Source organism: Halichondria panicea, chromosome 3 (genome assembly GCF_963675165.1).
Source record: "Halichondria panicea chromosome 3, odHalPani1.1, whole genome shotgun sequence".
In the NCBI taxonomy this organism is placed as follows: domain Eukaryota; kingdom Metazoa; phylum Porifera; class Demospongiae; order Suberitida; family Halichondriidae; genus Halichondria; species Halichondria panicea.
This window is the reverse complement of record NC_087379.1, coordinates 3425068-3447648: the sequence shown is the minus strand read 5'-3', so window position 1 is coordinate 3447648 and position 22581 is coordinate 3425068. Positions and strand designations below refer to the sequence as shown.

At 40.3% G+C, this 22581-nt stretch overlaps 1 protein-coding gene across 2 annotated transcripts; it reads right to left on the bottom strand.

The window, feature by feature from the left end:
* Window positions 1-24: 24 nt before the first annotated feature.
* On the bottom strand, window positions 25-22553 carry LOC135333013 (vigilin-like). 2 transcript variants are annotated; one of them, XM_064527954.1, is made up of 22 exons: window positions 22365-22553; window positions 21811-22058; window positions 20729-20956; window positions 20407-20613; window positions 18975-19190; window positions 17360-17554; window positions 16893-17117; window positions 16518-16596; window positions 16223-16362; window positions 15947-16057; window positions 15696-15803; window positions 15134-15352; window positions 14743-14961; window positions 12091-12315; window positions 11174-11245; window positions 6953-7099; window positions 5278-5535; window positions 3021-3158; window positions 2406-2507; window positions 1851-2072; window positions 933-1145; window positions 25-408 (listed from the first exon to the last, which is right to left on the bottom strand). In XM_064527954.1, the coding sequence occupies exons 2-22, from the start codon at window positions 21985-21987 to the stop codon at window positions 163-165; spliced, it is 3747 nt and encodes a 1248-aa protein (XP_064384024.1). In that variant the 5' UTR covers window positions 21988-22058; window positions 22365-22553; the 3' UTR covers window positions 25-162. The 2 variants fall into 2 exon arrangements, with proteins under 2 accessions (XP_064384024.1, XP_064384023.1); XM_064527953.1 differs by having other exon boundaries at window positions 21811-22043.
* Window positions 22554-22581: the final 28 nt, after the last annotated feature.

The following is a 22581-nucleotide window of genomic DNA, read 5'->3' as shown; positions in this document are numbered from 1 at the left end:
TGCACGCTGACAAGGAACCGCACACATTTTTTATGTAAAATAATCAATTCATAATAGAGACATGTAGTATCATTATGAGTTATCAGATAATATTCAATATCAAATCATTGTCCAAAACCAAGTTCCTAAGTTCATTTACGTAGTTTCCAGAAGCTGCTTGTGCTACTTCCAACCTCGAGGAAGGTTTGGTCCACGAATAGACGGCCCCCATTTGGCACCTCCTACAAAATTGTCTGAGGGTCCTCCTCCCAATGTGGGGAAATCTTCAGCAGACGTGGACCAGGGGCCACCACTGACAACAAAACCAGACTCAGAGCCTTGACGGGTCTGGCCACGGGAGTTTTCCGTGGGTTTAGTGTACTGGCGCATAAGAGCTTGCTCCTCATCTCGCTCAAAGACATCTTGCATCTAAGAAATGAATCAACAGTAGTTCGTGATAACAGTCGTCCCCATACTTAGTGAATATGCTTGTAATGAGAAAAAGATACTCATAGAGTTGCAAAGCCTTATGAGCAGTACTTAAAACTTGTATTTACTAGCTTATACATGTACATCTTCTTAATTTCTCGTTAATGAAGCATAATCCGGGTCTCTACCCCACACAATTCATGTATTTACTGAGCTCTGTTTAACACTAATTCACTACATCCTCTCCTTAACAATCGGAATAAGAGTGAGTGACAATAGCACAAAACCACATTTAATTTAACTCTTTTTTGAAGCATTGTACATGTAAACAACTGATGAATGGAATATTTTCTATCGTCTTCCTGTACATGAGTTGTGGTTTGGGGCAACTACATGTATGCCCTGCAAATGTACACACAACATTGGTGCATTCACCAACATGCCTACCAGGGACTACATCCACCCCAGATAAATATATTATAACTGGTAGAAGCGTTTACATGTACAGGCTCCTATTGACTTACATAGTCTTCTTTGAGAATGAGTAGATGTTCTTTAGCGTCTTCCACATTCTCCTCCAGACCAGTGATAGTGATGATATCACTGCCCTTGTCACGAGGGAACCGGATATCAACAGAGAACCTCTCCATCACTTTCGCAATTGCCTTACCCTTGGCCCCGATCAGCCTGCTATGTACACGGTGGTCAATGCTCAGTTCCTGACTGATTTGCTCCTCCTGTGATAGAGAAAAGAAAATGTAGCTATACATGTATGCTTTCAGAGTAGTAGGCACACCCGATGTATGCATGATTACGCAGGAACACAAGATAGATTGAACGGTTATGCTTAAAACAAAAGATACACACAACACTAACTACACAGGTGCACAAAGTTTATTTTGTGAACAAAGTGCTTCACTTAAAATACTGTCAATACAATTTTCAATATACTATATGTACACACAAAGAAACATCAAGCTCAAATGAGTCGATGCTCGTATTCAAGAAGCACCCACCATGACATGTGGTACAAACTACCACTGAACTATACACATGTAAATATTAGATATACATGTACTACAATATGACTCTGCTGTTAATAAGTTACACACCCTGTCAACACGTTACTCAATACAATAATAAAATTATGGTCCCATAAGGAGCACAGAGACGATTGTACAATGTGTACAAACTTACGACTTGCGTTGCATGTTTACACTTACTAAGCCAAAAAAGCGATTCGTATCCATGCATATTATTAGCTACTGTAACCAGACACGATCGTAGAGAGTTCCAAACATTCTCATGTGGCTAGATACAATGTAGGGAGAGTAGAGCACCCTTAGTGTGAGGTTTAGGCACATTACAACTGGTCAGCTAAGCAATAGCCTGGAGTCTCTTGGTGAAACATGCGGTTAAAAATATAACTACGACCAACATACCAGTTCTCTAACAATCTTGCGAATGTCTTCTTGGGCAGAGTTGACTTGGTGCTCATAGCCAGTGACGACTATTTCATCAGAATTAGAGCTTTCTTTGTCTGGCAGCTGGATCCTCACACCATGATCGTCACGGATCTTGTTGATTGTGGCTCCCTTGCGTCCAATGATGTTTGGGTGGTACTTTTGGTCAATATTCAGAGTGATAGAGAAACTACGGAGCTCCTGTCAGTGTATGCGTGTGGACGTGCATACATTGTATGTGTAACTGTGTATGTACCATGTATATAAAAAATATATAGCTGGATCACCCTACCAAACACAAGAAACTACATGCACAACTACTGTCTTGATGTCAGACTAAAGGCCACGTATATATACCATCAGATTTTATCTCGACAAATACCTACATGTACTAGTAAGCGGTAGCACAACTTTCCCTAGTAGATTATAACTGTGTCATTATTGCTCTTGAAGGCACAGGTAAGGAATGCAAGATTACACACACGTACTACCAACACATGTACTAACCAAGTACACATTGCAATTAATACTCACTCTGTCCTCCTTTTCTACCTCTAGTTGCTGGACCTTCTTTTCAAGGGAAGCCCTAGCCTCAATGCAGTTCTTGGCAGGCCCAGTAATGAGTACCACTTCCGACTACAGATACATGTATGAAAATACATGCTCCAATGAATAATTGTGGCTACATACATTCAGTGACGAAATTAACTTTCTATTTAATTTCCAGTGATACAGTGAAGGAAAGGAACTGATCAACCATAAGATCGCATTCGTTTACAAGTCTTATGGTAGGGAAGCCATACATTCATAAGAAGCCTGTATACAACAGAACACCACAAAAGCAAAGCAATGTTTCTTTTCTGACAGAGGTACTTACCAAATGATGTATACAAACCTAGATGGTATATTTAAGAATACCATAAGTAGTCCCCAAATTACCTGTTGCCTACTTTGCTACTATCAGGAGGGAAAATATACAGAGGGCAATCAGGAACTGTAGCAACAAAAACACTGACCACCCACCACCACTTCATGACACCCACACACCATCAACTACTAGACACACTTCATACATGTATATGTAACCAGTACATTGAAACCATAATTGTGCTTTTACAGTTGACCATACAAGCTTTGATAATTACTCACATTCTTCTCAGCTGAAGGAACGGCAATGTTGACGTCATGATCTTCCATGAGTCCACGGATCCAGCGCCCTCTCTGTCCAACAATGAAGCGATGGAACTCAAATGGAATACACATTTCCTCAGTAATAGGTATCAACTCCTGGATGTGTGCATGGTTTAGGCAAGAATCATTGACGAGGAAAACAACGGTTGGAAACAAACAATGCCCAAGCAAACAATAATTACATCAGTAACACCGTAAAATTAAATGGAGGGAATACCCCACTCATAGTTTGCACAACACTTTCTGGCAGGGTTACACACGGAAAGAAGGAAATATTCCAGTCTAATAGTTTAGGACTCATCTTGACAATCATTTAAAACGTGCTTATATTATACATAGACTCTATACAGCTTTGACGCAAGATAGACTTAAATATGTTGCTGACACTTTACATTACACTTCATATCAAGATGGCAGTGTTGGGCCACATTGATATGCCATTGATTTGGCTCTATGCTTAGGCTAAGTAGAAGATGAAATACTGTAAAACTCCTCTATTGCAGGCATTTTTTACATATGCTCGTAGGTTTATGACTCTGAGTAGAAAAAGTGTAGCCAATGTGATATGTGCAATTAATACTGTATAATCAGTGCCATCACCCTGCAGAAAACCACTACTCCCTTATAACAAACAAGATTTGTATACATAAAACAACAATACAAGGAGCAATTAGCTAGAGGAAACAAGCTGAATACAACAAAGGTGTGCTTATCTCTGAAGCCACCTGTCTCAAGGGACACAATTACTTGTTGGGACTGGAACTGACCATTAGCTGATAGAGCCAACCCAAAATGTACAGTGAATAGATATACTTCCCTACAATGTACAATAGTGGCAAAGGCGACTGACACCATACAAAGCACCACGATGCTCAGCATTAATAATACATATCCTATAAGTTTCCGGCTTATTGAAAATGCACTACAGTGTGTACATAGTCCTAAGTCCATAAATGGATCGATTTATTTTGAGCAGCAAAATAAGCTGCAAGTTGAGTCCATGGCTTAAGCAAACTGCTGACAACGGAAAGTAGTCAGATTTCCCAGTTACAAGAATCATGAGGTATTTAAGTACAATGTTACAATTATAAGTAGTAGCTACACTGATCTACATGTCACAACTAAATTGTCGCTACACCTACGTGTATGCCATTTTGCCAACAAAAATAATTGTACTGGTGTGGTCTACAGGAAGAGGAAAAGGGTACAAACATTCCAGTTTATATCATATTCAAAGACTTCTAACCACAAAGTCAACCTCTGCGCATAACTATAATGTTGTACGCTTATCCATTCAAATAAGACAACTACATCTATATACATGTACATGTGTCTCAACGAATGTAAAAAGAGGGAAAATTCCTGTTCAATAGAATGCTATAGCACAGTTTAATGTGCAAACCTGGTAAAAATCGGTCATGTACAAGCTTTTGCAAATTAGAGCTATACTGTACAATCAACCTTATCCAGTCATGGATACTGACTTGCACATTCTTAGACAGTGTATTTGCAGCCAATGTACAGTACCTCACAACATAACATACTTAACAATAATCATACAATTATTCACAACTATGTTGGGCCTGCTAACTACATTAATTGGTTCCAGGAGACAGCTGGTGCTAACTTCTGAGAAAAAATGTAACCCAGCCAAACTTTAACTTGGACATGGGGCGACATGATACACACAACATACATGACACCGGAACACCCATCTAACAGACGAATGAATAAAATTGAAAGATAGTACTTCGTAAGAATACTGTGCTATTCCAAGAAATAAACAAATAATCACATATGGGATAAGTCCACCAGCTAATGAATTGAGTGTTTGAAGCTGCTAATGAATCCAAAACAATGCAACAAGGACTACCTGCCACAATAAAGACAAACGAAGCACACAAACTCCAACCATCTCAAACATTATTCAGTAACGATTCCTGCCAGTTGACAGACCATGGAAAGGAGGAAAGCTAACCAAAGGTCAAAATAATCACTACAGGTTTCCCAGGATTCTTGGTAACAGATCCTGTTCACCCCTTGTGGATACTGAAATTATCACATTATGAAGCTAACCCCAACATTCCCCCTATCATATTGCGACCATAGCCCTAGCATACAGTGTGCCCTTACACCCTTACAGCACATGCATCCAGTACCTTCGACCACAGCCACAAAGTCATTATGACCCATTGACTCACAACATAAGACTGACCTTCAGTGCTTGAATAGCAGCTTCAGTGTTCTCTTCACGGCCGGTCACCATGATGACATCCTTGGAGGAGGTGTCCTCTTCCCCATCAGCCACATCAGCCACAGGATCTACAGCAGAAGAGTCAGGCTTGACACGGTCAGGGAACTTGATGGATACGTTATGCTCAGACGTAATCGCCTGCACATTGGCTCCCCTTGCACCCAGGATGCTACGATGGTGTTTGTGGTCTATTACACACTCGATAGTCACTTGTGCCTCCTACAAAATGTGAGTTAGAAGTAAATGAATTTAACAGAGATTGAACAGTATCTACGCGCACCACAAGTGTGAATCTTGAAGTATCCTACAATAATGCTTCAAACAGATTACAAACCTACACTAATGAAGTATCACTCATCCAAATCAACAATGATAAGAGCAATATGGACAAGGCATTGTTAAGATACTACGTTGTACATGCACATACCGAGTAGAAAGAACACTTCCTGGGTCACCGTTAAAATGCAGCTGCTTATATTTTGTACAGGTCACACACACAATCAGTGCTACATACGCTTATACACGCACATGCGCACATGTACAATACATTCAACAACTGTTCCCACTAGGACAATCAAGTCCCTGTTTCTAACTACCAGAGGTGGGCAGAAAAGCCACACAAATTTTTGAAGGGAGATTTAACATGTGGTTAGCACCATACTCCCAAAATATTAAAACAACACAGTTGGTCTCCTCTGGAAGGTTTCTAAATGAACATTGAGGTTTGTTCAACTACCTACCCATGATAATGTAACAGGTGTGTGTACAATAAAACAAACACTGGGAAAGTAGGTCTCTAGTTGATCAACACTTGTTCACACCAATTCCCATAAAGAACACACCAAGGGTGTACTGTTTTCCTCAAGTTCTTATTGCTTTAGCACAATAGTGACAAGCAGCAACAAAGCATTCGAGCATCATTACAAAGGAGCAGGCAGTATAGAGTGTCGATGTATGCAAGGGAACTACATAAAATTTCCAGGGAGAATGCTGGGAAAGTGGGCCAACAAAAGCCGTATGCTTGCACAGTGACTTTCTACAGTGCATGTAGAGTTTAAGGTAGAGTTGCGAGGAAGAAAACAACTATTCCTTACCTGAGTTTACATGTTTTAGTACTTCTAGGAAAAAACTGCTTACTACCGTACACTGAAATCATACAAAAGAGAACTCATGCCTATCAGCGCCAGCACAAACACCTTATCACGTCATAAATTTAGAGCAGTATTTTGAGGCCCTAGATGTTCTAGAATGCTTAAGGAGCAAAGGGTAAAACATATTTGAAACATGATCACAATTAAAAAGTGCCACCAAAGAGCAGTCGAAAAACTTTTTCTATCGCTATGCACTGACACCATTTTACTGGTTTTAATGTGCTTGTGAACGTTGGTTAAATCACTCGCAAACAACTGGAAAGTCTTTAATTTTCACATCTTAAGCAAAATTTAATACCAGAATTGTAAAATAGTAAAATTGCAGAAAATCTGTTAATTTGTCACTTCGTACATCATAGGAACTACAAAACCTGACAAAAAACACACAACTAGATCAATTTAACACGAGACGAGACAAGTGTAAAGATAGATCTTGACATCCATGTACATGCTATTTAATGCATATACATGCATACAATGCTCACCAGGTCTTCCACTATTTCCTGGATGCGTGCCTTCACAGCTTCCACACACTGACCAGCTCCCTTCAGCACTACCTTGTTCGAGTTGGATCCGGAACGTGGAAAAGAGATGACCACATTTCCATTCTCTTCGGAGATCTCACGAATCAACTGTATATGTATGAGGTGTGTAAGTACAGGATGTATGTAAGTATGGGTTGTAGATACACCAGCTATAATTTACCCAGCTAACAGTTTAGATTGTGATAAGGTCAAAAACAGGGTTTGTGGGGGCAGCACTCGAGTGGGTGAATGTGGTATCATATGCCACATGCTCACAGACAAGAGACAGAGTAGACAGTCACCAATCTAAACTACTAACATAAACTGGGAAACCAATAATCCTGAGAAGTTTCCGATAACAGGCCTAAAAGGTACAAAACTGTAAAGTTTATTGAAGCCACCTATCGACAACAAAATGTTTGCTAAAGAAATCAAAACTGTTTATGTAATGTCCACCTGTTGTGATTTCTAAGTACAGGTGTTTCATAAGCAAACATAGTCCACATCTGGTTGTTTGGGATAACAAGACAGAATTTTGCTTATTATAGCTGTCTTTTCATTCTTAGATAACCATAACAACTGGAGGAAAACAACAAGAGGATAATTGCGGTCACTTGTAATCTTTCACATATGGCTACACAAACTGGGACATGCGTTAGTAGTAACATAATAATGGCTGAAAACGTCAGCAATTTTAACAAGTGCTAATTTAGCATGCACACCGTACATTACACATGCCTGCAAACTGAAAATCTGTACAGCTTATCAATACATTTTAATTGCACCCACACTCCACTTATCGATCAGCAGATAAAAGACAAGATATGCTCAAAAGGGCTACGCAAACAAATTCTATCTATAACCCTTTTAAGATAAGACTAAACTGCTTGTACTCAATTTGCACTGCATAAACATTGCAGATAAAATAATATACAAAGGTACACCACTAAGTGGACTTAACTACACAGTTGAACATGACCGCTATGTACTAAACTAGAATGTTGACGGCTGGCTAACTTGAAAGAGGGCATCTCCATAAAACACATGCTTTGGGATGTTCTCGACAAGAATTCACCCACAACACAAACAAACCCAGGGCCACATGAAGATATGAGCTACACTTAACCTAGACAACTCTCAATTTCACAATGATAACCACAATTATCCCAAAACATGGTCTGCGAGGATCAGCCCCCATATCCCTCCACAAGATTGGCTTAGGATGATAGACAAACATTCATTTCCTCTCAAGGGGTGCTATAGCACGGAGAGGTTGAGCCTGTATTTTAAATAAGGAAGCTAAACATTAAAAGTGTATCTTGTGGGAAAGAGGGACTATAATATTGAGACCATTAACACACAGGGAGGATGCACTGGTTAGGACGGTGTACTGGCTATTTTCCTCGTCACAGGCCTTGTAGGCGCTACATGTACATAAGTAGACAGGTACAAGTATGTATACATGTACATATACCTTTCGCCAAGTCTAATACAAGAGATTGGGGGAATTTTACTACCACAACATGTACATAAATTATAATTAATAATGCACACAATGTACATGTATCATAGACATAGCAGTGGCTTAATCATGCATTGAACATCATTGTGCTTTCCCTAATTCCTCCTGGAAGTTGAGTTTACAATGTCAAGTATGACTTAACAGCATACATGTAGTTTCATATCCTAATGAATTTGGAACAGCCACAGAGCAAGCCACTTCCAGCTAAGAAATGAAACACATGTACAAGACTCGATGCCTGGCTACTAGACAGACATCGTGCAACCCAACCAGCTTTAAATTAAGTCATTGCAGCAAAAACACACAAAACACATGTGGTGGAATATATCCACAATAAACAGCAGAAAGGTCCCTCAGTAACCTCGTGTGAGAACACTTATACCACCGTTTAAACCACTAGTCTACCACAACAAAACAATGACAATCCCCGTAGCTTCAATTTAGAGCCTTTATGAAATGATATCTTTCTGTTTTGTGGTCAGTTAAACACACAACATACAATTGCCATCAACAAAATGTTTAGGATCTTTGGTTGCATAAGCTTTCAATTTTTATAGACAGAGATAACCGTGTGAAGGCTTCAAACTAAAATATCTACACAGAATCCAACGAAGGATTCTCTGAACAAAACAGAGACAGTAAACTTGTTTTCCACCCACAAAGAAGCTTAAATAGCACAGTAAGGCTTAACAACCCAAGGGACAGGTGTTGGATAATCAGTTACTAGTCAAAAGCAAACAAATGATTGACATGGTAACAGCTTGTGCAGGAGGTTAGACTAACTGCTACAACACACACACCAGTACACTTTGTGTAGGAAGATAAACATTAGTTTAGTGTGAGCACATAAGCTCATTCTTATAACAAACGTAACAGCATCAGCTAAGCAAACAGTTCCTAATGTGACTTTAAAGTGTTGCATTAATGACAAATACAGTTTTTGTGCCCCGAGTAAGACTTACTGTATGTATCTCTGATCCACACCATAATCATTGACAACACATACACTGTAAGCTTGCTATGAAATAAAAAAATTACAATGAACTATATGTACATGTATGCTATAAATATACAACCTTGCCACAATGCCACTGTCACAACACAAGGCATGTAAAATTTTAGTTCATCTGTAGGGGTATATATAGGCACATAACTTTGTGCAACCCATCTTGAAACGAGGCTCATAATGATAATATACATCCAGTACTCTCTTTGGTCCAGAGCTTTATTTTGAGAACTATACATTTACGTGTACAAACATGAGGGAGTTCTGAGCACATTAACCAAGGTTACGGAGATCTTAAAGTCAGGGCTAGCAGGACACCACCACTAACCAGACTATAACACTTCAGGGGGGTGAACAATAATAGATAACACAAAGACATGTATGAAACGGTAAATCTAATCAAAGTTATAAAAGGACCCTTACCTACAGTACCAACACAAAGCGTCAAATGTGCAAGGATCAAATGGATAGGTTTCACAGAGGTATTTCCTGTTTACAAATTCCGAATCAAATTAGCAGGCATATTGCTCAACACCTCGCTTCCAAATATAAAATTCCCAATTCTTCCTCTAATATAGCAGCATATCTGTACACATATAAAAAGCTACATGTACACAAAAAATAAACAAAGAGCTAATAATTAGTTGTCACACAGTGAAATGTGAGTAAATATTTCAAAAAATGTGCACTGCACTCAGTTATCAGCAGACAATAATATAGTATTGCACAATGCATGAGTAATGCTAATAAATATCAGCTGATAATTATTTTAGACACCACAAACAGTTTTGATGACATGCAATATAATACGCAGTATAATGACATAATTATGTACTGTTTACTATCTGATGTGGGAAGATGTTTCCATTTTTTGGGGAATCAAGAGAATAATTAACCTCCCTCACAAGGCCTCAACAAGGAGGCCTGCTACTGACTGCTAGCGCATGCGCAAATTATTGGACAATTTCCCCGTAAAGTCTCCCGTTAAACAGAATTTTACCAGAAAAAATATCTTAAATAAGTATACAGACAAAGAATATAAATTCATAATATTATTAAAGTCATACACAGAGCTATATAGCTAGCTAGCTAGAGACAGAGCTGTACGTTTGGTTGCAGCAACTATTTCTTTCTGATAGAATCTACATGTAGACTTTCACCAAGGTTAGTAGCAGATGGGCGTGGCCTGTCCATATAGGCTATTGTCAGCCTTCACTCCGTTCAGACGATTGTCATCCACACTGTTGCAGGCTTGTGAGTCTTTTGATAACATAGCAGGCTAAGGGTAGCTATTAGAAATGCTATCAGATAGGCTAGAAACCTTCACAATTGAACTTCTATCTACTTTCTTCAATCCACTTCCGTTCGTTGTGACATCATTGTTTTACTGAGCATATACGATGTTATACAAATTACCCGTTTCTGGGTAATAGGTAGCGCATGCGCAAACAGTCGATACCAGGCCCATCTTCAGTGCGGCCTGGAATCGAGGCTAGAGAATAATATGACATTTTTCATTCTTTAAAGGACTAGTGTAGCTGTTTCAAGGTGTTTGGACAAAATTTGAGCTTAGACTATAGGACTGAAAAGCAAGCTGTTGTTGCTTAGCAAAGGATGGTAAAACAGAGATGGAAACATGTATAATTATTCTAACCTGTCCCCTCCTCTGAACAAAGTGACGATGATGCTTGGGATCCACATCAATTTCGGCCTCAACAACGTTATCCTAGTGTGGGCAAATAACGTGTAAAGTCATGCACTCATCACTACTATACATGTACATGTAATAATGACACAGGCCTAGACAACAAATTCAGGGATGTCAATCAATGACAATACGTGTACATGTACTGTATGTACTACAGTCATGACTTTGTACAGTAGCGCTCAAACGTTAACGTTTCATTCATTTGTGTAGTACATGCATAGCACACTAGTAATACTGTGTAACATGACACAATACTCTCGATAATTGTGCATTAACTGATCTCAAACGTAGCTCTGTCCACGCCTAGCTATCATGCAAGTAAGGGCTACTGTTTAATAAGAGCTGGTTAGCTTAAATAATGCAAGTCTTTGAAATTAACGAACATAATTATGAAGATTGCAAGCATGCATTATTTTGTTGTTGGTCTAAGCTCATAGCTAGACATATAGATTATGTTGAAAAGCTAAGCAACCAACATGTAGCCATGTGTACGTACATTACGGTACCCGAGATGACTACACTGTAGAATTGTCACTTGGAGTGTCATTTTTAACTGCCGTTCTTGTAACGTGTAACCGTGTGATAAATTTCAACGCTTTTAAAATGCCGTCAAAAAGGAAATGCTTTACATGAGCTACATGCGCACAACGTAAACGGAACACGACCTATAAAAAAAATATTGACTGCTACCGTAAATAATAGAAGCATGCTTCTTTGGACAAGCGTAAACTGATAATTATATAGGTATTGTAGTTACTAGTAGGTCAATGAGATGCAAAGCCCACTTGTATGAATAATAAACACATTAGGTAAAGATCATCAAATCAAAACTGTCAATCAGAAGCTAGCTGTCTAACACTCACCAGATCTTGAATGAGCTGTAGCAGGTGTTCTTTGGCAGCTTCAGCCTTTTCCTTCCGACCGATGATGGTCACCACATCACAGTCCTCTTCACTTGACTTCTGGGGGAACATCACTCGGGCTCCAAATTTGTCCCGTACTTTGCGAATGTTGGCACCTCCACGACCAATGAGGAATCGGTGATAGCTAGGCTTGCAAGTTATCTCAATAGTATGATTTTCTTCCGCCTGAACAGTTAAAAAAAGATTTATAAGGACAATAAAATTTGTACATAGAGTACATGTACATGTGGCTATTACACTATACACTGTACAATACAAGTAATCACCATAATTACCCAAGGCACAAGTGGGCGGCCACGGGTATAGTAGTTGGTTGGTTTGTTTGTTCGTTTGTCCGTTTGTAATCTGAGTCTGCTTATCTGGATGCCATAGCACTGCGTTTACAGCATGGATAGCCTTAGCCTCGATCCCAGGCCGCACTTCAATCAGGGAAGTGGGCCTGGTATCGACTGCTTGCGCATGTGTTAACCATCCGCCGGTATCTGGCGGATCCGGATAACAACGTTTATGGTCAGTACAACAATGACATCACAACGAACGGAAGTGGATTGAAGGAAGTAGACAGAAAGTTCGATTGAAGGTTTCTAGCCCATCTGATAGTATTCTGATAGCTACCCTTAGCCTGCTACATGTATGTTAACAAAAGACTCACAGCCAGCAACAGTGTGGATGACAATCGTCTGAACGGGGTAAAAGCTGACAAATAGCCTACCGTAGAAACTGGATTATTAGCGCATGCGCTTTTGGGGTCAATAACAGAGCTCTATACGCTTATATTCGAGAATGCGCCTATAACGCAGTCATTTTGAGCCCCACCCAGCAACCAGATGTCTCTGTGATGAGTGCCGACTCGCAAGCTGGCTAGAAAGTGAGCAAGCAAGGAAAGCAGGTAACCCTAACCTGATCTACTATTATGTTACAGTTCATTTTACAGTTTATTTACATCATTGAAATTCATATTATATCATATTGACCAGGAACTTGTAATAGGTCCTCATCCATGTCTCACATTCTCTCAGCATGATCAGACAAGGTAGATATCATCAGCTATATAGCTATCCTGCAGCTATATAGCTATCCTGCACTGTACAAGCTCATAGACATAATTGGAAAAGCGCTTCAATTCGAGTATAAAAAGCCTGCAGTTGAGCATGCGCTTAAAATAAAGATACGCTTATAATCAAGTAAGCGCTAATAATCCAGTTTCTATAGTATGGACAGGCCACGCCCATCTAATACTAACTTTGGTGAAAAGTCTAGTACTGACCGTATCAGAAAGAAAATAGCTCCTACAGCTCTGTCTCTAGCTAGCTAGTTATATATAGCTCTAGCTGTGTATGATTATTTTCTCTTGATAAATTCAGGAAATTATACGGGAAAAATATCGCGCATACGCAATTAAGCAGTCAGTAGCAGCCCTTCTTTTCAGGGGAGGCCAGTAAAGGAGGCTAGGATAGCCTTCACACAACAAGTTATCAAAGGCAGAGTTCGATGTTAAAGCTTCGTTGTCGTATAAAAGTGAGTAAAAGTTTGAACTTGCACTTTGACCAGCTCTACATGCAACTTTTATTCGAGGTAGATCTACATAATTACTAATTATTCGCAGCTGAAGTGATCCTGTACCAGGAACAATGGAAAAGGGTCACTAGAGTAGAAAGCTAGAATTGTGACTGGTTTGTTGTCTCGGGAGGCTTCTTTGCTGACTCTGGACCAGGAGCCATACTTCTCTACTTTGCTGGTGATCCTAGTCTCATATGTACATGTACATGTATCACTAAAACTCTGTTCTCAAATGTTTCAGCATGTCTCCAGTCTGGTTAAGTTTTATTGCTCCTGAGTTGCTGTGCTAAGTTTTATTGCTCCTGAGTTGCTGTGCTATCTCATTAGTCATACATCTACATTCACAGCATTATACCACTCCTCTGGTTTCTTGTCACCAGCCGAAGGTTTGCACTTTAGTGCTCTAGTTTGTTTGTGTGTGACATCTGAGTGTACTCACCTGGATGCCACAGCACTGCATTTACAGCATGGATAGCCTTCACACAACAACTTACATGTACTAGTGTTAAATGTGGCAGATTTTGAAGTTAACGCTTTGTTGCCTAATAAAAGCAACCAAAGGCTAAACTTGCACGTTGGCTGCATGGTTTAACTAAACACGTGGCCTTTATTTGAGATATGTATTTGCAGCTGAAGTGATCCCGTACCAGGAGCAATGGAAAAGGGAGAAACCTAGAATACAAGCTTGGAATTTGCACACTGACCAATCCATGTGTGGGTGATGTAATCTACCAAGAGAGTAGATTACATCACCTACACTTGGATTGGTCAGTGTGCAAATTCCTGACAGATACAGGAGGTCACGTTACTCTTCGCCTGCATACATCTGATGTACAGTATGCCTATGTTCGATACTCTCTCGCTATCATAAACTTATAACCACGTGTAGAGCTGGTCAAGTGCAAGTTCTATTATATACTCTTGTATAACACTCCTCCGGTTTTTATAGTTATTTATGTCAACAGCCGAGGGTTAGCACTTCAATGCTCTAGTTATAGAAGACACCAGTAAGCACACATGTGTTCTACCCACCTGCTCATCAGCCAGTTCCAGTAGCATGATGTTGGCCTTCTCCACGTCCTCCTTGGGCCCATGCAGCTTGACTTTGTCACTCCCAGACTCGGAAGAGGGAAAGACGATTCGAACACCACCACACTCATCCATCACACTACGCACAAGCTTGCCCTTTGGCCCAATGATGGAGTTGTGCAGTCGGTGGGGGATAGTCACTGTCATGTCAACTATAGAAGCCTGCAGTCAACAACAGGAAAATGGTTCAGCACATGTAAATGGTGCCAAATGGAAATTTTTTTTTTTCAAAGCTCACCAAGTTGAGCAGCTACAACACAGTACTCGAATGACACACACCACTATTCATCAGTTTACATTTGTAATCAGAATACTTAAAATCACATCCACTTACCATTTCTTTTTCGATGTCCAGTATCCTAGCACGTGCTTTCTGCACATTCTCTTTGCGTCCAGTGATGACAATGATGTCACTCTCGCTGGACTCACCCGGGAGATCGACCTTGGTGTCAGTGTCTTCACGAATCTTGCGGAGAGTGGCTCCACCCTTGCCAATCACACTACCATGGAACTTTTTGAAGATCCGAACTTCCTCCCGATAGTTAGATGCAACCTGAAATATCGAGTTAGTGAATAGATTCGCTGTGCAGTATTTTACATCGCGGAACCAAAATCATAACTTTTTATTAACACAATGATCCTATGTACCAAACCTGATGATGTGGCAATTGCAAGGCATGAACATTATACTGAACACGTGTATGCATAAAAAAACTCTACACTCTACACTCTACAACTTAGCTAGCCTCAGAGTTTACATGTAATGTACGTTAAATAACTATACATAAAGTGACCTATAGAAGTTATTTAGGCATGGGAATAATGTTAAAAAGGAAGTCTTTGCCATAATTTGAGCACAATGTGTACATGATTGTACATGGAACCAAAAAGCATACCAGGTCCACGTAGAGCTTTTTGAGATAAGTAGCACACTTATCCACGTCCTCCCTGGGTCCTCGCAGAGTTACCACATCTTTTTTGTCACCAGGGTCCGAAAATGCAACCTGAAAATGAGGAAGATAAAACATAGCGTCTGCCTACAAACTACGTTGTGATGGGTAAAGATCATTGCTCTAGAAAATACCATTTGGCCAAATACTTGTTGGATCATAAATGCACACGGTACAAAATATGCCCTACAATATACCTGCACTCCATTGAACCGATCTCTGATTTCCTTGATCTTCTCACCCTTGGTGCCAATGATTTGCTTGTGGAACCGGTGCTCAATGATCAGATCCTTGGAGCGCTCATTCTCCTGCAAAACGAACAACAATTCACATTACATTACTCATATGCACGATAATATTGCACAGCATAGACGCGCCATACTTAATCATTGTGAATGAATAATCAAGCAAGCGCTAACAATTCACAGTTTCTATGGTAGATAGTTCTACGATTAATATCGCTAGTTGTGTACCATTTTGGCACCCATTTCAAGGAGCATGGACTTGGCAGCCTTGACTCCCATGGGGTCTCCTTCGATACGTATGGTGTCATTCTTCTCAGAATCGGGGGGGATGATGATGGAGGTCCCAGTTTCAGTCTTGATGCGGTTCACTACAACAATAAACACCACATGCCAGCAGTACAACACAACACACTATGGAAATAAAACACTATTCGTTTCAAGTCTGTTACACATTTTCTACCAACATGGAGGCGTAGACGAGGTTTGCAAAATAGCAACAGAGAGCCCATGTAAATGAACTCACCACTAGCACCACCCTTCCCGATGATATGGCGATGGTACTTCTGGTCCACATGAATCTCAGCAAAGTCCATGGTGGCCTCCTACAAGCAGAAAAAGAGGTTATGCTGTAGCTATAAAATAAACTGCATGTAACAGAATAATCTCAGAATGTTAACTACATTTGTACAGTGTCATACAGTTGTCATGGACCAGTTAGTTAGCTACATGTGTACGTATGCTGATGTACCACAGAGAAATTTCTCACAAAATGCCAGTAACGTAAGTGACCAAAGCCAATACTTGAAGTATAGTTATGTATCAGACGGCTCATCACATGCAACTAAAACTAAGCTTTAGAAGTACATGTATGCATGTTACTTTCGTAGAAACTATTTACCAAGTCATCAGTGAAGGTTTCAAACGCTTCCTTGGCTTGTTGCACTTGGTCAGGTGGTCCCTCCAGTATGATCTTATCAAGGTCTGAGTTAAACTCCACATGCACCTTGGGTAGGTCCTGAGTAATCTTCTGGACATTCTGTCCCTTGCGCCCAATGATGAAGCGATGGAGCCAGCTGCGAGCATGCACTTCTTCAACGACAACACTGTTGGCTCTCTCATAGACCTACACACAGAATAAGAAACACAATAAGTCGAACGTTCTCTCATACATGTACATGTACATGCAGGTTTGATTTGAAGTGGTATAGCGAATATACAAGTTAGGGATATAAAAACTATACATGTATAATTATAACCTACATGTGTGTTAGGGTATGTACATGCAGGTGCCTCGGCTAATGGAATAATCGTATCACTATATTATAGCAATGTGTATCCATGCATGTATCGATCCTCATTTCTTACCAGAGTAAGTGCCTGTCCGAGCTTTTCCTGTGGTCCCCTGAGAGTGATAGTGTTTGAGTCAGACTCAGAGGGAGGCACCTCCACCCACACTCCACTGGTCTGAAGAATCTCGTGCAGGACATGGGCTCTGGGACCAACCACATACTTGTGTTGCGTTTTCTTCACCTCTACAGACACAGTCGAACAACTACGCCTCTGCCAAATTGGGAATACTGACTTCAAGTTTCGCATTACAAGAATATGTCCATATATTGCACTTTTCAGTGTGTGTACACATATATACCTTCAGTATGTGCATGCATATACACTTCAATATGTGTACATAATTATACACATTACTGTATACCGTGCACCACTTACACACTCATGTAGCCTCGATCCCAGCCCCTCTCACTAGAGGGCCTGGTAACCACCGTTTGCGCGTGGGTGGATTCAATAGTAAATTTGTTAGTAAAACTCTTTGATCACAACTCTAGGCTAATACGAGGAGCACTGATCTTACTGAGATGGTATCAAACAAGCGTCTAGAAACAAGTGGACTTACCAGAGCCGGTTGGTACTGACAGAAAAATGCCCCCACACTACCACAGTACAAGACGACGAAACCTGACTTTTCAACACTGGAGAGAGCGTGAGCAAAAGCAGAAGAGAAGTAGAAGCCATCACAACTAAACTAGTCACTAGTCTAGGCCATAAATGTTGCAAGTATCTGTGTTATTCTGCTGATTTGTGCAATGTCATCATTGTAAAATATACAATATACTGAGTGATATCTTGACCCCCAAGATTCTTGGGGGCAATTGACGCATGCGCAGTACCAGGCCGTCTTTCTCAATTGAGAGCGGCCTGGAATCGAGGCTAACACTCATGCAATAACAACCAAAGACTAGAGAGTATACATTTCTTATTTTTTTACATTTCGGTGAACATAGAGGAGTCTTGTTTTGGTTAATAATTCTTTCACGAGTTAGGAAGTTAATTAGCTCTTTCAGCTGTTTGGGACGGAAGTGCTCGCTGCCATGCTCATTTACAATAACTAGCTGTGCATGACAATGGCCACTTTAGTTTAGTTGAATTTGCATTCTGTGCTACCATGTGCTTGATAAATTTCCACGAATTGATTGTTACAACGCTCAGGAAGCCCACAGAAAACAACCAGTAAGAGAGATTTTTCTGCTTGTTTGTCTATTATAATAATTATACCCTTAACATATTACATGTACACTACTACTTATATAGACAGACAGTGTACAATTATTTGCTGCAAGTTTCCACTCGTATTTTGCTCACCAACGGTTGGAATTACTATCTTTACATTTTGTCCTGTAGCTCCTCTCAATAGCTAAAACTTTAATTATTCATGCATAAGGCCATGCAGGCAAAGTGGATTTATTGTTTCTCAATTTGCAAGCGGATGGACGGCCGCCATTATTCTTTATTACAACACAACTTACCAGTGCAAGTAACTGTGGGAGCACACGTCGCACATAACTTTATTTGTTTGATAGAATGGTATAAATAACTACTTTCTTTGGTTGTTGCACTGTACATAATATCAATTCCTACTGTATAATAATATTATGTCCTACTGTACCATAAAGAAACGAAAACTTACCAATTCGGACCTCATCTTCTTGAGTTTGGCCACAGCATTAGCCACACAGTCTTTGTCCCCCGCCACACTGATCTCACTCTTCTTCATGGAGAGAGGGGGCATGTTGATACGAGCCCCAGTGCTCTCAATAAGCTGCTTCAGCAATGAGTTGTTGGGACCCATGATGAATGGATGGTACTCGTGCTCGATTTCCAGTCGCTCAAAAGCCAATTTAGCCTACAAGTATGTGCGTGTGGATGTGGGGATAAGTACATAACTAATAGTTTTGTAATGCAATGTAATTCACTGCTTGGCAACTTAAAGTGTATCTCAACGTTTATTTCAAAGTGTTGGTATAGGTGATCATGAGGTAGGTAAAGCAGCAAAAAAAGCCTCATCAAATGATCTTACAACCAAAGATTGTCAGTTTCTCAGTTCACTGCTTAACACTTGAATAGCTCTATATAGTGAACACGAGTGCTAACTATGTTGACATGTGCATAACCACATTTAGCACCCATTTGATTGAATATAGCTAATTTACACAGGGTTGACACTTTATTCAAATCACAGAAAGCACTAAGATATACTATGGAGGATTTCAGGTTGGTTGGCATAAGTTAAAAGTTTGAAGTGCAGTCAACCATGAGCACTAATTGCGGAAGAAACATACAGTGTGTGGTCATGGTTGAGTGCACTTCAACTAGCCAACTTGAAATCCTCTGTATATACCAGTAGCCCTACATGTACCACTTGCATTTCCTGTTTTATGGAGTTACAGCTGAACGGTCCCTATAGCACCGATATTACATGTACATTCACTGTTTCACCATTCAATGTTTCACAGTGGTATTTTCATTAAGTGATGGAAATTTTACAGTGTGTTTTACGAAAAGAAAAAAACGGGTGTCAGCTATGTACATGTACATGTATATTCACATGCTGGTACATGCAGCCACTAAATCCAGTGGCATAATTATTTGAAAAGCTATGGGGAGACTGCAATATGCAAGGCTGGAAAAGGAATGAGCAAGTTGGCAGTAGTAAATCAACTCAACTGGCCTCGGGTCTCTAGAATAAATCTGTGAAAGCATTTCTGCGAAAGTGTATACCCTCGAAATATACCAGCTATAATTACGGTATCAGTAACTAGCTCACTTGACTTCACTTCTTAGGGGCTCTTTAGCTATGTCTGGGAAGGATGAAGATTCTTTGTTTGGTAAAACAGTTGACCAGCATGATTTCTTTAACATCGTAGCCAGCTAGCTACTGAGCGTTATAATGCAGCAACACGTGCAATCGTTATTACGGACTAATTTCCGTACCAATCTAATTTTAAATGAGCTAGCTAGCCTTTTGTTTCTGTTCTGTTTGTACGGCAAACTTTTACACAGTTAAACGGAACGCAATGGTAGCTTTTATTTAAGGTGGCATATTACACACTTAATCTCACCTGCTCATCAGAGATGACTTGTATTTGATGTCTAGCCTTGTCTACACCTTCACGAGTCCCCACAATCTTGACCAAATCAGACGAGTCATCAGCATTGGGGACTTTGACCTTGGTTCCAGTTGCTACCTCAATGCTCTTCAACTTCTGACCTTTTCCTCCAATGACAAACTTGTGGTGCTCTTTGGGGATGTTCAGCTCAACATGTGCCTGGGGGGGGGGGGGGGGGGGTACTCTAAATGCTGGCTTTTGGGTAAAATCACATTCAGCAAATAATACGTGTAAATGTCTAGCTACATGTAGATGTGTACATGGCAGAACTAACTTGTGTCTGGAGTTTGGAGAGAACTTCATTCCTGGCGTTGATAACAGCTGAAGGTTTTCCAGATACCATGATAGAGAGGCTGTGATCCTTTGACTGGCTGATCTCAATGTGCTCACAGCCACTTCGTTCCTTGATCTCCAGCACAATATCTGATTGGCGACTCGAACCAACACCAAATGAGGGATCTGCAAAGTTGTAGCGACGTTCTTCGATGGGGATGTGGAAAACCTTAGGAGAAAGAAAGAGGAACGAATCAATGCAGAACCCCATAACTAGAGAGGGAGTTCAATATTTTACAAGTGTATATGTATCACACATTGGCCATGTGTTCACAAATTTGGTTCTACACAATTAGGTAGGGGTATGTATACGTTACTTGGCCACAAATTAAGCAATTAAAAGTCTTTTGTAAGCACAGACAAATAGCACACTCTTGTGTCTACAGGCTACGTCCCACCCAATAAACACAGACAGGCAACAAAACATTCTCCCACAAGGTAATGAATATTTCTACTGTAGTGGTTAGAGTGAGGGGTGGATTAACCCAATCAAATACACAAGTGACTGGGTCACTCTTTAATTTAATGGAGGACGGCCAATAGAAGCCAGCCCCCTAACCACAGGCAACCACATTTACCTGTACATACCCAGCAACACACTCGAAGGCAAACTCTCAGGTTCTATACATGGGGCAATAAAAACTAGAGGTACAATCCGTGCTAAAAATGTGATGCTATGGCAATGCTTTGAAAACGGCATTTTGCTGAAGTAGTGCACAGTATATAGAAGCACTGGGACTACATAGATCACAGCAAAGTCAGCAAAGAAATTTGGAGCTTTTAATGAAAACAAACAGGGCTCTACGTGTACATGTGAAATGAAGTGCCTTAAAGCAGCACGTAGCTGTTTAAAAAGTGTGACGTTGAGGCTATCCATACAGTAAACTCAGCGCTTATTGCATCCAGTAGAGCACACTCTGAATACACAAACAAACAGCTATAGACAAAAACACTAGCAGACTACCGGTACTATAACCTGTGGCCGCCTACGCACCTCTATTTAATAAATGAAGAAATACTCACCTGCGTGATGTTAGTACTGCGAATAGACTTGATGCTCCAGGCAGACTGAGCACTTCCGTTGCTGACGTTGCCAGTGGCAGCTGCAAACATTGGGGTGGGGGTGGGGGGGAAGGTTGGGTTGGCTAGAGGAGGGAAGGCCTCTTCATAGGTGGGTGGTGTACCATCACCGTTCTCCATTGGGGCACACAGCTAAGTCCTTTCCAATAACCGTATGCAGGGTCTGTGCAGCACCACTGGGTGAGGGGGAACTACAAAAGATAAAAATGAAACATGTTCGTACAAAATAAACAAGGATATAGGTATATATATTTACGCAGCATTACAATATGAATAGAAAGTTGATGTTTTTCAACTTCAACCTACGAACGTGTAGCTCGTAGATTCATAATTATGGCCAATCTATTTCGGTTTATATTAAAGAATAAATGCTCGATACTCTCCATGCATAGTGCCAATAATACCCAACCATCAAGAAATACAAATATTAACATGCCACCAATCCTAGAAAGTTGCATACACTGTACTATAATATATTTTCAATCATGGCAAATCACCTGTGGTTCTGCTTCCAATAGGCAGTCCGGGAGTTAATACTATAAGATACAGAGAGCCACGCTGGCAACTATTGTCCAAATCCAAAAAAATCAGTCCGTTAACCCTAGCCTTTGGCTTTAGTTTCCAGTTGTGAGCTTGTTCAATCCTCTTTTGTCCTCCTGCTTTTTTATGTGGCATGCTGTGCACGTGAGACAGGTTGATGTTTGACCCTTCACC

Excerpts from the sequence above, each read along its gene's own strand:
- LOC135333013 (XM_064527954.1), bottom strand. The coding sequence starts at position 21,987 with ATGGAGAACGGTGATGGTACACCACCCACCTATGAAGAGGCCTTCCCT. Across the intron at positions 20,614-20,728 it reads TCTCCAAACTCCAGACACAA|GCACATGTTGAGCTGAACAT; the intron begins GTTAGTTCTGCC and ends CCCCCCCCCCAG. Across the intron at positions 17,118-17,359 it reads TCGGACAGGCACTTACTCTG|GTCTATGAGAGAGCCAACAG; the intron begins GTAAGAAATGAG and ends TTCTGTGTGTAG.